Source organism: Chrysemys picta, chromosome 3 (assembly GCF_011386835.1).
Source record: "Chrysemys picta bellii isolate R12L10 chromosome 3, ASM1138683v2, whole genome shotgun sequence".
Taxonomy (NCBI): Eukaryota; Metazoa; Chordata; order Testudines; family Emydidae; genus Chrysemys; species Chrysemys picta.
In genome coordinates this window covers 86,707,278-86,719,489 of record NC_088793.1, presented here as the reverse complement: position 1 = coordinate 86,719,489, position 12,212 = coordinate 86,707,278, and the positions used below count along the sequence as shown (strand labels likewise).

Below are 12,212 nucleotides of genomic sequence, written 5' to 3'. Positions count from 1 at the left end.
GGCCAGGGACCAAGTTTTGTTGTGCTGGAGAGCTCAGCCACGTGTCCGGCTCGGCTGCACAGAGCCCAACACTCTGTTCTGAGCAGCAGGGTAAGGAGGTCAGGGGGCAGGAAGGTTCTGGAGGTGGAGGTCAAGAAACGGGGGGGGGCTTTTTGGGGGGAGTGGAGAAAGTTTTGGGCAGTCAGGGTACAGGTAGGGGGTAGGGTCCTGGGGGGCAGTTGGGGGGGGGTCTTAGGAGGGGGCAGTTAGGGGACAAGGAACAGGGAGTCTTAGGTAGGGGGTGGGGTTCTGGAGGGCAGTTAGGAGCAGGGGTCCCAGGAGGGGGCAGTCAGGGGACAAGGAGCAGGGGGGGAGTGTTTGGGAGTTCTGGGGGGGGCTGTCAGGTGGCAGGGGTGGGGAGATGGATCGGAGCAGTCAGGGGACAGGGAGCAGAGGGGTTTAGATGGGTTGGGAGTTCTGGGGGGGGCTGTCAGGGGGTGGGGAGTGGTTGGATGGGGCGTGGGAGTCCCAGGGGTCTGTCTGGGGGTGGGGGTGTGGATAAGGGTTGGGGCAGTCAGGGGACAAGAGGCAGGGAGGCTTAGATAGGGAGTGGAGTCCTGGGGGGCAGTTAGGGGCAGGGGTCCCAGGAGGGGGCAGTCAGGGGACAAGGAACGGGGGGAGGGTTGGGGGTTCTGGGGGGGCGGGAAGTGGGAGGGGCAGGGGCGGGGCTAGGGCGGGGCTCCTCCCGTCCTCTTTTTTTCTTGCTGAAATATGGTAACCCTATGCTAATGACACAACAATTGTAGGGGAGTGAATGTACTGCAGGAAAGAACCAAACTGTAAAGTGACCTGTATAGATTATACAGTGGGAGGGCTGTAGGAAGTATGGGGAGGTGTGGGTACCAATGTATGTAAACCTGACACCTGTAGAGAGGGAATAAACAGTATAGATGCGAAGTGCAATGATGTAAACAGGAAGCCACACTCATCATATTAAACCAAGTTCATTTTTATTTTGCTTCCTTTATACTGTCCTGGTAATAATTTTTCATGTAATCAAGCACAGTATTACTGCAATTGTCATGAGAAGGTGAAGGGATCAATGCTTGGAAGGGTAATAATACATTATAGGGTCTGGAACTTAGTAAGTAGTTTCCTATAAGAAAAGATTTGAGAACTGCTCGTATATGGAATAAAGTTCACCACCAAGGAGCCAAATGGTCTAGATAGTTTTCACTATGAAACTAAATAAATACTGAAGGGAGAAGAAATTGTGACAAACAGCTTAAGCCAAAGACTGAGTGGGCTTTTCCAGCCTCTACTTGTATAATACTACAGGGAACCTGGGTCTTGCCAGCTCTCAGATCTGGCAGCTGATTCAGCCCTTGCATTAAGCCAACAGAATGGTAACCTCAGTGATTTAGGTAAAATATTAAGTATTTAATTCCTTACACGAATGCCCAAACAATGTGCTGTTTAGAACACTATGTATCGCTAGGCAATGGATCAAAACGGAGAATTTAGTTACTTATTAATTTTCATCCCATGTTCTAAATGAGAATAGACAAGTAATAGATATGTATATGTTTTATTGATTTGTTTTATAAATAACAACAAACATAACCTTTACAGTATGCCAGTGGAATGTTAGCCAGTGATTTTCTGTGTGCTAACACACACAAAGCATTTGAAAGTCCACAGTAGTTTTGGTATGTTTTGCTATATATTCCCTGATAACCAAGGGCTGTAAGAAGATCAATCTGCTATCAGATGAACCTTGTAAAATCAGAGGGCAAACAAAATGCTAGAGTGAAAAAACCCCAACAAAACTCAGTCAGTGTGTTGACTTTATTAATACTTCTCATGAGTCATATGCAAACCTGTTGTTCTAAATAATCAGTTTCCATCCTTCCATCTGGGGGAAATTTTTACTCTTCGTTCATTAAGCACCATGTAAATATGTGGCACTATATAAATGTTCATAGTGCCTGGATACTATGGTGATGACCATTTTAGGCATTTGTCTAATACAGAGGTCGGCAACGTTCGGCACGCGGCTTGCCAGGGTAAGCACCCTGGCGGGCCGGGCCAGTTTATTTACCTGCTGACGCGGCAGGTTTGGCCGATCGCGGCCCCCACTGGCCGCGGTTCACCGTCCCGGGCCAATGGGGGCGGCAAGAAGAGGCGTGGGCAAGCGATGTGCTGGCCGCGGCTTCTCGCCGCCCCCATTGGCCCGGGATGGCAAACCTCGGCCAGTGGGGGCCACGATCGGCCGAACCTACCGCGTCAGCAGGTAAATAAATTGGCCCGGCCCGCCAGGGTGCTTACCCTGGCAAGCCGCGTGCCGAACGTTGCCGACCCCTGGTCTAATAGTTACTGATATCAGTGAAAAGTAAATTAAAACATGAATGATGGTTAGCGCCATAGTATGCTAATATAAAAATGTTATACACATGTGTTTTTTGTGATGAGTTATGCAGCTGAGCAATACATAGACTCAACCTGTTTCAAAAAATAAATAAAAATCCAAGTGTGACTAATTACTTGTCAGTGTTGTGGGAAATGGCCATAGTAGAGACACAGTGACGGTTGTATGGCAGAGTCTAATAGCACTGCTGGGAGGTTTCTGCAAGAAAGTGATATGCAGTCAGGGGATTTTATGTGGTTATGGTTTTGGTTTGTTTTTTCTCATTTGCAGGAACATGTGCCTACCTGGCTTCAGAACACTCACATTTATAGCTGGCCAAAAAATAAGAACAACATCTTGTTGCGGTTACTGAGAGAAGAAGAATATGTTGCTCCTCCAGTAGGACCTTTGCCTACACTCCAGGTTGTGCCATTATGAACAGTTTTACAGAAAGTGCATGACAAGTAATTGTAAAAGGCTGATGTTGGCAGGGAGCCAGGACTTTTCCAGGTGGCCCTTACTGGTGATGGAAGATTCTCTTTCTGCTAAAGAAGTTGTCTTGGGTAATTCACACTCAGCTCCCTCACTTTTCCACGGCATCAAACAACTCTTTCTGAAGCTGAGCAGACATAATTCCTCTCTCGATTCTTAAACACGTTGCAAATGGAAAAAATGTCCAATTTTATTTTTTATTGATGTTTCTAATATTCCTTTACTAGTCTGCCACACAGCATGTAATTACTGTAAATGATGTTGCAATTAGTGTAAAACAATTCCGCCTTCCTGTTTACTGAGTGTTTCTTTTGTTGTTATCCAGATGTTCTTGTATATTACAGTGCTCTCAAACAATGGAATAGACAATAAACTATATTTGCTTTTTGTAAAACTGTTTTATTTATTGCTGGGGAGAAATAAATGAGGCTTTATGGTGTTTTGGGAGCAACCTTAAAGGACTGGCGACTGTTCAGTAATACAGCTTTTACTCAAACAGATTATCTTGCACTGTATTTGATAAGAGAGTTTGTGACTCTGGCAGACCACGTGCCAGCTCATGGCAAGACCTCAGGCCTCACTGAACCATGCAAAGATGGAAACCAGTCTGGCTTACCTGTGAGTTAGTATAGTTAAAATAGAGAGACAAGGTGAGTGAGGTAATACCTTTTATTGGACCAACTTCTGTTGGTGAGAGAGACAAGCTTTTGAGCTATACAGAGCTCTTCTTCATATCTGGGAAACGTAATCAGAGTGTCACAGCTAAATTCAAGATTGAACAGGTAGTTTAGCATAGCATGTATTGAACGCTGTTAGATCTTGTATTTAGCTCTGACGCTTTTGAGTACTTTTTCCAGACTTGAAGAAGAGCTCTGTGTAGCTCGAAAGCTTGTCCCTCCCACCAACAGAAGTTGATCCAATAAAAGATATTACCTCATCCGCCTTGTCTCTGTAATGTCCTCAGAACAACATGGCTACAACAACACTGCATACAACAATGGAAGATACAGTTAAAGTAGATATTAATGTTATAAGAGTGGGTTTGGTGTCTAGACCTTATGAACAGTGTAGGATGCTGCATGTATTGATCTCACTTATAACCTCTGTAGCCAACGGTATAAAGTTATATTGAGTGTTTTCACTGTAAACCTCTGTAATTGTATAACTCACCAAACAGGAAAAGAAGCATTAATTAAGGTATAGTGCTCATCCTGCACACAAGATGTCCCACTGAAGCCAAATGAGCCATTGTGTAGCATCAAAGGACAGAGACCTTGTTGATTGCATTCCTCAGTCCCCCCCAGGAAGGGAAGGCCTGCACTTGAACTCATCTCATTAGTTTGGAATCTGAGGTGAAGGAGATAAAAATCTCTGACAGGGAGACACTGGTCTCTTTCATGCTGTCTGGACTCCGAGGGGCAAAGATTTCTAAACCTAAGCAAGAGATCCCTGTGCTGCTTGGCATGGGTCAGCCCTAAAGGATATACACAGGTGCTTATTGTAGAAGCTTATGTTACCTTTTTTAATTTTAAGGCTGTAAGTATATGTATGTTTTTGTGTGTGTGTATTTCATGTTTTAACCCTGTAAATAACTCTCATTTCTTTTCTTAGTTAATAAATCTTTAGTTAGTTTATTACAGGACTGGCTACAGGCATTGTCTTCAGTTTGAGATCTGAATATAATTGGCCTGGGGTAAGTGACTGGTCCTTTTGGGACTGGGAGTAACCTGAATATTGTTGTGATTTTTGGTGTAAGTGATCATCTATCACATAGTCCAGCTTGCCTGGGTGGCAAGTTAGACTGGAATGCCCAAGGGGGCTGTCTCCATGGTAAGAGTGCTGTAGCACTTTAGGAGTTCACACCTGTTATTGAGTTGGTGAAATCTTATTATAGAAACATAGAACCAGTTTGGGATTTCCACCCTGCTTTTTGACAGTCTGCTCTAAGGTTGACACTCATGGACATGAGCCACACCAGCCAGCATGACAGAGCCCTTTTAGATCCCAAGTCACTAAAGTGCTACTCTCTTACAGTATAGTCCCTAACAAACACCTACTGTATTCTACAATAATATTCCACAACACTACAGCTTAATATGTTTTTAGTTATTACCATAGAATGCTACAATATTTTTACAGTGGGCTTTAGCTTTGCTGCTGCTCTTTAACCCTTATTACAACAAGAACATTTTTACAAAAGGTAGATTGTGCCAAACCAACCTGATCTCCTTCTTTGAGAAGGTAACAGGTTTTTTAGACAAAGGAAACGCAGTGAATCTAATTTACCTCGATTGATTCCCCCACATGGGGAATTATTACTTAAATTGGAAAAGATGGGGATCAATATGAAAATTTTAAGGTAGAAAAGGAACTGGTTAAAGGGGAGACTACAACGGGTCATACTGAAAGGTGAACTGTCAGGCTGGAAGGAGGTTACTAGTGGAGTTCCTCAGGGATTGATTTTGAGACCAATCTTATTTAATCTTTTTATTACTGACCTTGGCACAAAAAGTGGGAGTGTGCTAATAAAGTTTGCGGATGACGCAAAGCTGGGAGGTATTGCCAATACAGAGAAGGACTGGGATATCATACAGGAAGATCTGGATGACCTTGTAAACTGGAGTAATAGTATGAAATTTAATAGTGAAAAGTGCAAGGTCATGCATTTAGGGATTAATAATAAGAATTTTTGTTAGAAGTTGGGGACTCATCAGTTGGAAGTAACAGAGGAGGAGAAGGACCTCAGAGTATTGGTTGATCACAGGATGACTATGAACCACTAATGTGATATGGCCATGAAAAAAGCTAATGCGGTCTTGGGATGCATCAGGCGAGGTATTTCCAGTAGAAATAAGGAAGTGTTAGTACTGTTATACAAGGCACTGGTGAGACCTCATCTGGAATACTGTGTGCATGTTTAAGAAGGATGAATTCAAACTGGAACAGGTACAGAGAAGGGCTACTAGGATGGTCCGAGGAATGGAAAACCTGTCTTATGAAAACAGACTCAAAGAGCTTGGCTTGTTTAGCCTAACCAAAAGAAGGCTGAGGGGAGATATGATTGCTTTCTATAAATATATCAGAAGGATAAATACCAGGGAGGGAGAGGAACTATTTAACCTCAGTACCAATGTGGACACAAGAACAAATGAATATAAACTGGCCATCAGGAAGTTTAGACTTGAAGTTAGACGAAGGTTTCTAACCATCAGAGGAGTGAAGTTCTGGAACAGCCTTCCAAAGGGAGCAGTGGGGGCAAAAGAGATATCTGGCTTCAAGACTAAGCTTGACAAGTTTATGGAGGGGATGGTATGATGGGATAGCCTAATTTTGGCAATTAATTGATCTTTGACTATTAGCGGTAAATACGCCCAATGGCCTGTGATGGGATGTTAGATGGAATGGGATCTGAGATCTTACTACAGAGAATTCTTTCCTGGGTGTCTGGCTGGTGAGTCTTGCCCACATGCTCAGGGTTTAGCTGATAGCCATATTTGGGGTCGGGAAGGAATTTTCCTCCAGGGCAGATTGGCAGAGGCCCTGGGGGTTTTTCGCCTTCCTCTGCAGCGTGGGGAACGGGTCACTTGCTGGAGGATTCTCTGCACCTTGAAGTCTTTAAACCATGATTTCAGACATAGGTTAGGGGTTTATTACAGGAATGGGTGGGTGAGATTCTTTGGCTTGCGTTATGCAGGTCAGACTAGACGATCATAATGGTCCTTTCTGACCTTAAAGTATATGACTCTAAGAACGTGACAAAGAACAGTCGCTATTCTGCAACGCTGTGCTAGCCCAGAGACACAACTTTACAATCCCACCACTTGTAAGACTTAGTGAGCCATAAAATAGTCTAAGAAAATATGGAGGGTTGGCACCTAGAGAATCTACCTAATATGAGATCAACAAAAACAGACATGGAACCCTAGCTATAGACATGCAAATACTTTTGCATGATCCTCCTCAAGTTTATTATTCAATATTATAGCGTGATTTCCAAAATTAGCTTCACAAAAGCTTTTGGGCAGACTAACAATGAAATCTGTTTAACCAAAAAGCTGATATTCCTTTCACACTGGGCAAAATATTTAATTGCCCTTCCAAGGAGATGCAGATTGGCAGGGCCTGCCTTGCTGTGTGCATGAGAAGCAGTCCGAAATGGAGCTGCAAGATGAGGGCCTGTAATGCAAATATATCTAAAGCAGATTTTCTTTGTAGGGGCTCTTACATAAAGAATTCTATCTAACTAAGTGCAGGGTCAGTGCAAGGATGTTTCACGCCCTAGGCGAAACTTCCACCTTGCGCCCTTCCCCCCTCCCCCCTCCCCGAGCCCTGTGGCAGCTCCCCCCCCCCGCCCTGAGGGCTCCCCCGAGGCAGCTCCCCACCCCCCCTCCACCCTGAGGCGCCCCCCCCATGGCAGTTCCCCATTCTCCCCTCCACCCTGAGGCGCGCCTCTCTCCCCGCGGCAGCCCCCCACTCCCCCCTGGCCCGGGAAGCCGTGCGGCAGCTCCCCACCCCAACTCACCTCTGCTCCACCCCCTCCCCAAGCCCTGCGGCAGCTCCCCACTCCCCCCCACCCTGAGGCACCTCCCCCACGGCAGCTCCCCCCCCTCCGCCCTGAGGGGCCTCCCCCATGGCAGCTTCCCCCCCCCCCTTCCTGGGGAGCCGTGCAGCTGCTCCCCACCTCTGCTCCACCCACTCCCCGAGCCCTGCGGCAGCTCCCTGCCCCCACCCCATAACACTGATAGAGAGATATGCACAAATGTTTGCCCCCCTCCCCCAGGTATTAATACATACTCTGGGTTAATTAATAAGTAAAAAGTGATTTTATTAAATACAGAAAGTAGGATTTAAATGGTTCCAAGTAGTAACAGACAGAACAAAGTGAATTACCAAGTAAAATAAAATAAAACATGCAAATCTAAGCCTAATACAGTAATAAATCTGAATATAGATAAAATCTCACCTCAGAGATGTTTCAATAAGTTTATTTCACAGACTGGACGCCTTCCTAGTCTGGGCACAATCCTTTCACCTGGTACAGCCCTTGTTCCAGCTCAGGTGGTACCTAGGGGATTTCTCATGATGGCTCCCCACTTTTCTCTGTTCTATCCACTTATATATCTTTTGCATAAGGTGGGAATCCTTTCTCCCTCTGAGTTCCCACCCCCCATTTCTCAATGGAAAAGCACTAGTTCAGGTGACATGATCACATGTCACTGTAAGACTTCATTACCCACTTGCCAGTACACAGTATACAGGAAGACTCACAAGTAAAACAGAGCCATCTACAGACAATTGTCCTGGTTAATAGGAGCCATCAAGGTTCCAAACCACATTAATGGCCCACACTTTGCATAATTACAATAGGCCCTCAGAGTTATATTTTATATTTCTAGTTTTAGATACAAGAGTGACACATTTATACAAATAGGATGACCACACTCAGTAGATTATAAGCTTTGTAATGATACCTTACACGAGACCTTTTGCATGAAGCATATTCCAGTTTCATTATATTCATACTCATCAGCATACTTTCATAAAATCATATAGAGTGCAACGTCACACTAGGTTAAGGGGGAAATAAGATACTCCCATTATCTGCTATTACAGGATTCCTTAAACTAGCAGATAAAAGCATAACAAGATTCAGTTGCAGGCAGCTGAAGCCCGGTAATTTAAAAATGGAAATAACTGTTAAAAATTTGTATCTTGACAATTAGAACAGATCACTGAGGTGGTGGTAGATTCTTCATCATTTGTGGTACATCTACACTGCAATGAAACGTGCTGCTGGCCTGTGTCTGCTGACTCGGGTTCACAGGGATTGGGCTGCAGGGCTATAAAGTTGCAGTATAGGCATTCAGGCTTGGACTGGAGCCTGGGTTCACAGGAGACCCCTGTCAGGGGGGAGGCCCCAGAGGCTAGGTTCAAGCCTGAGTCAGCTGACCTGGGTCAGCCGTGGGTGTTTAATTGCAGTGTAGATATATCCTCAGGGTATGTCTATACTGCAATGTAAACCCAGGGTTCAAATTCAGGCTCAAGCCTAAACTGTCTTCCATCTACACACAAGTCGTACTAACCCAGGGCTCGGACCCAGGGTCCCAGGTACCAACAGGGGTGGAGGGTCTGAGCTTGAGTCAAACCAGGATCCAGGGCTCAAGCCTTATAGCTTTGGAGTATAGATGCAGTCCCACTGGATTTGTGCACTGGGAATCCACCAAAAGTATCCCACAATTCCATGGGCTGACTTTCTTTGGCCTCTGAACAGTCACGTTTGGGGGACAGTCAAGCTTTCCCACACTGCACTACTAACAAAGGGCTAGAGCAGCCACATTTTGGGAGGGTGCTAGGAAGTCTGGGGTGTGGGTGCAATGTAGACACTATAGCCTCAGGTTGGGACCCAGGGTTCGACAGTTCCTAACATGGAGTTACAAATGTGTGTAGACACTCCAGGCCTAGGTTAACAAACTTGGAGTTGGCTAACTCAAGTTTTTCTAAAGTTGATCTTACATTGCAGTGTAGACATACCCTTGGCGTCTTTAAAACAAGACTAGATGTCTTTCTAAAAGACATTCTCCAGTTCAGCCACAATTTGTTGATCTTGGGTGAAATTCTATGGCCTGTTTTATGCCAGGAGGTCAGACCAGATGATCATAATGGTCTTTTCTGTCCTTAAAATGTATTAAAATAATATCTTACTGGAAACAATACCATTGGGGAGAGGCAGAAAGGATCAGGGTCTAGGAAGCACAAGGAGCTCAATCCCTTTATTCAGACATTTTCTCATTGATTCCGTTTCAAATAACAATTCCCAAGCTTTGTTGATCTTTAAATTAGTTAGAGCATTCTAGAAGGATACAAACCACGATGATGAGGGCATTGTGATGAGGAAACAGCTTGTGAGCAGTCCCCCTGTCACGGAGTGTGGGGGGACACAAGGCCCTGCACCCCCGGCTTCCTGCGATTCACCATGACTCTCAGCCAGCCAGTAAAGCAGAAGGTTTATTCAGACAACAGGAATACAGTCCAAGACAGGTCTTGCAGACACAGACAACAGGACCCCCCCCCACAATTAGGTGCATCTTGGGGTCCCAGGGCACCACAGCCCCCTTGGGAGGTCAGAGCCCCGTCTGCCTCCCAGCCATTCCTCCAGCCAGCCCCCAACTCTCTCTCTCCACCATCTCCTCCCCCTCCCCTTTGTTCAGTTTCCCGGGCCAAGGTGTCACCTGGCCTCTAACCCCTTCCTGGGTTCTCATGTTACATCCTCAGGTATTCTCCCTCCCGGCCAGTCTCCCATCCCACAATGCAGACCATCCTAGCCACACTCCCCTGCCTTCCCAGCCAACACTCCCCACTCAGCATTCAAAGACCACATACCACATTAAGAACAGTCCCAATTCATCACACCCCCTTAAAGATATTTATTAATATAGAGAAATGGTAGGACTTGTGAAAAGGGAGAGAAAGGAGGAGAAAAACAATGAAAGAATAGAAAGGATAAAGAAAAGTAAGAGAAAGAAACAGCAGATAAGAGGAAAGGAAAAGACAGACAAAATATACTGAGACTATTTAAAAATTAAACATTTTACATTAAATAATATAAAGGATATGGGTTAGAGGACAAAAGACTGAGACATAGAAGGGAAGAAAAATGAATGAGAGCAAGCATTAAAAGTTTATTTGCAGCCAAAGTCTAAGTAAATTATTAACTATATATGTAAATAGCATAGTAACATATATAGCCATTCCATATGTAAATAAGTACATTTCCCAAGAGTCTGGCATTATTGCCTAGCAGAAGCTGAGATACAGGTAATGAAGGGGATGAAAGGCGCCTCTTAAACATTTACAACTGTTTTATGTCTGAGTTTGCTTATCAGACCAGCTAGTAGGATTCATGGGGAGAGGGGGGGAGTATGCATTGTCCCTGTAATCAAGATATAGATGAAGACATGAGGGCTTATTTGCTACCAATTTAACCTGGTGATGGGTGTAGTATAAGAGTATAAATAAAATTAGCTGTGAAAGAAGTAACTCTCTTCTCCTGTTATAAGTTTCAAGAAACTCAAATTACACTACTGGGATGAGCCTTTGATACAAGTCATCAGCACTTAACAAAATCTTAGTGCAGTGGTTCTATTCCATAGCTAATCTCCAGTGAGGATACTTTACAGCCATTCTGATAAAAAGCCAAGCCAATAAGAGCTCATATGAAAAAGTATTCGAAAATTCTTGTTGATGGTCCTTCCCATAACTGCCAGTTTCCCCCATAGGCTTTTTAACCTTCCAGGTTTCTTTTGTACCATTTAACAAAACAAAGAAGCAAAGATCCTGTAACCTGCCTGGACAGACAGCAAGATAAACTACCAAGCCTGCTCATTAGAGCAGCTTGCCTGAAAAGCACCATTGTTAGCAGCCTGCCCTTCCTTATCTCTCTATCTGGAAACTGGGTGAAGGCAAAGGAGAACCAGGAATGTTAATAAGGATGACTACTACAGGCAGCAGCAAACTTCAAAAAGGAGTTCAAAGGAAAAACAGTCCATAGGTCAGTGCTACACAAATGAGACATATTGATGGAGGGAGAAGAGAAATTACTATTATTATCACACTTCCATGTTATTGGGTTAAAGCTTCTGGAAAAGCTAGGGCAAGTACCTCATCTTGAAAGGAAACAAAGCTGTAAGGCCTTGAAGTGCAAAGAGTTTACCATGGTAACAGATGAAAATGAGCCTCCAATAGTTACCTAGCACTCAACAGACAGAACAGGTGTATGTTATCTTTCAAAATAAACATCCATGTTTCATCCCCTGGCTTTATTACAAAAGGTATAGACTTTTTTCTCCCTTCACTTAGAGGAGTCTGGTTACCTGGAGGAGTCTGCCATTGTTTAATAACCAAAGGCTGTTGTTTGGGAAATGTAACCAGCTTTCTAAAGACAGCTCCTTTTGAAGTTTCCAGTTTAAATTGATATTGTAACTATTGTAGGATAATGCTTTCATAATACAGTAGCACTGGCACAAACTGGATTTGCAGCATAGATGGAACCCTAACAGCTTCCTAAATCATGCTCCAGGTCTTTGTAAATTCAAGTCTGTTGTATAAGTCAGGAATGTGGTTAAAATATGGTTCAGCACTATCTCCACTGCAAGACAGCCCTCTATTTAAACCACGTCAGCAGCCTACTGTGTTGTAACAGGTCCCTTCTAGACAGTCATTGTTACAGTGATAAATGGGAACTTCACAAATACTTATGCTTAACTTTCTAAGATCTCTCTGAAATCTTATTCACCTCTTCTGAAGACACTTGTCTTGTCTAACTAATGCAATGACC

General features: G+C 44.2%; 1 protein-coding gene and 1 long non-coding RNA gene across 11 annotated transcripts in view; one reads left to right on the top strand and one right to left on the bottom strand.

Annotated features, from left to right (window-relative positions):
• TRAF3IP2 (TRAF3 interacting protein 2) overlaps positions 1 to 3,272 on the top strand; it is a 38,594-nt gene extending 35,322 nt beyond the window's left edge. For all 8 annotated transcript variants that reach the window (XR_508347.4, XM_005287595.5, XM_008164938.4 and 5 more), the window contains one exon: positions 2,678 to 3,272. Coding sequence is in view for 7 of the 8 variants with exons in the window: in XM_005287595.5 (XP_005287652.1) it covers positions 2,678 to 2,824 (147 nt within the window). In the remaining variant the exon portion in view is untranslated. The remainder of the gene's footprint in view (positions 1 to 2,677) is intronic.
• LOC122174430 (uncharacterized) overlaps positions 1 to 12,212 on the bottom strand; it is a 119,112-nt gene that overhangs the window by 49,299 nt on the left and 57,601 nt on the right. The gene's annotated exons all lie outside the window — the stretch shown is intronic.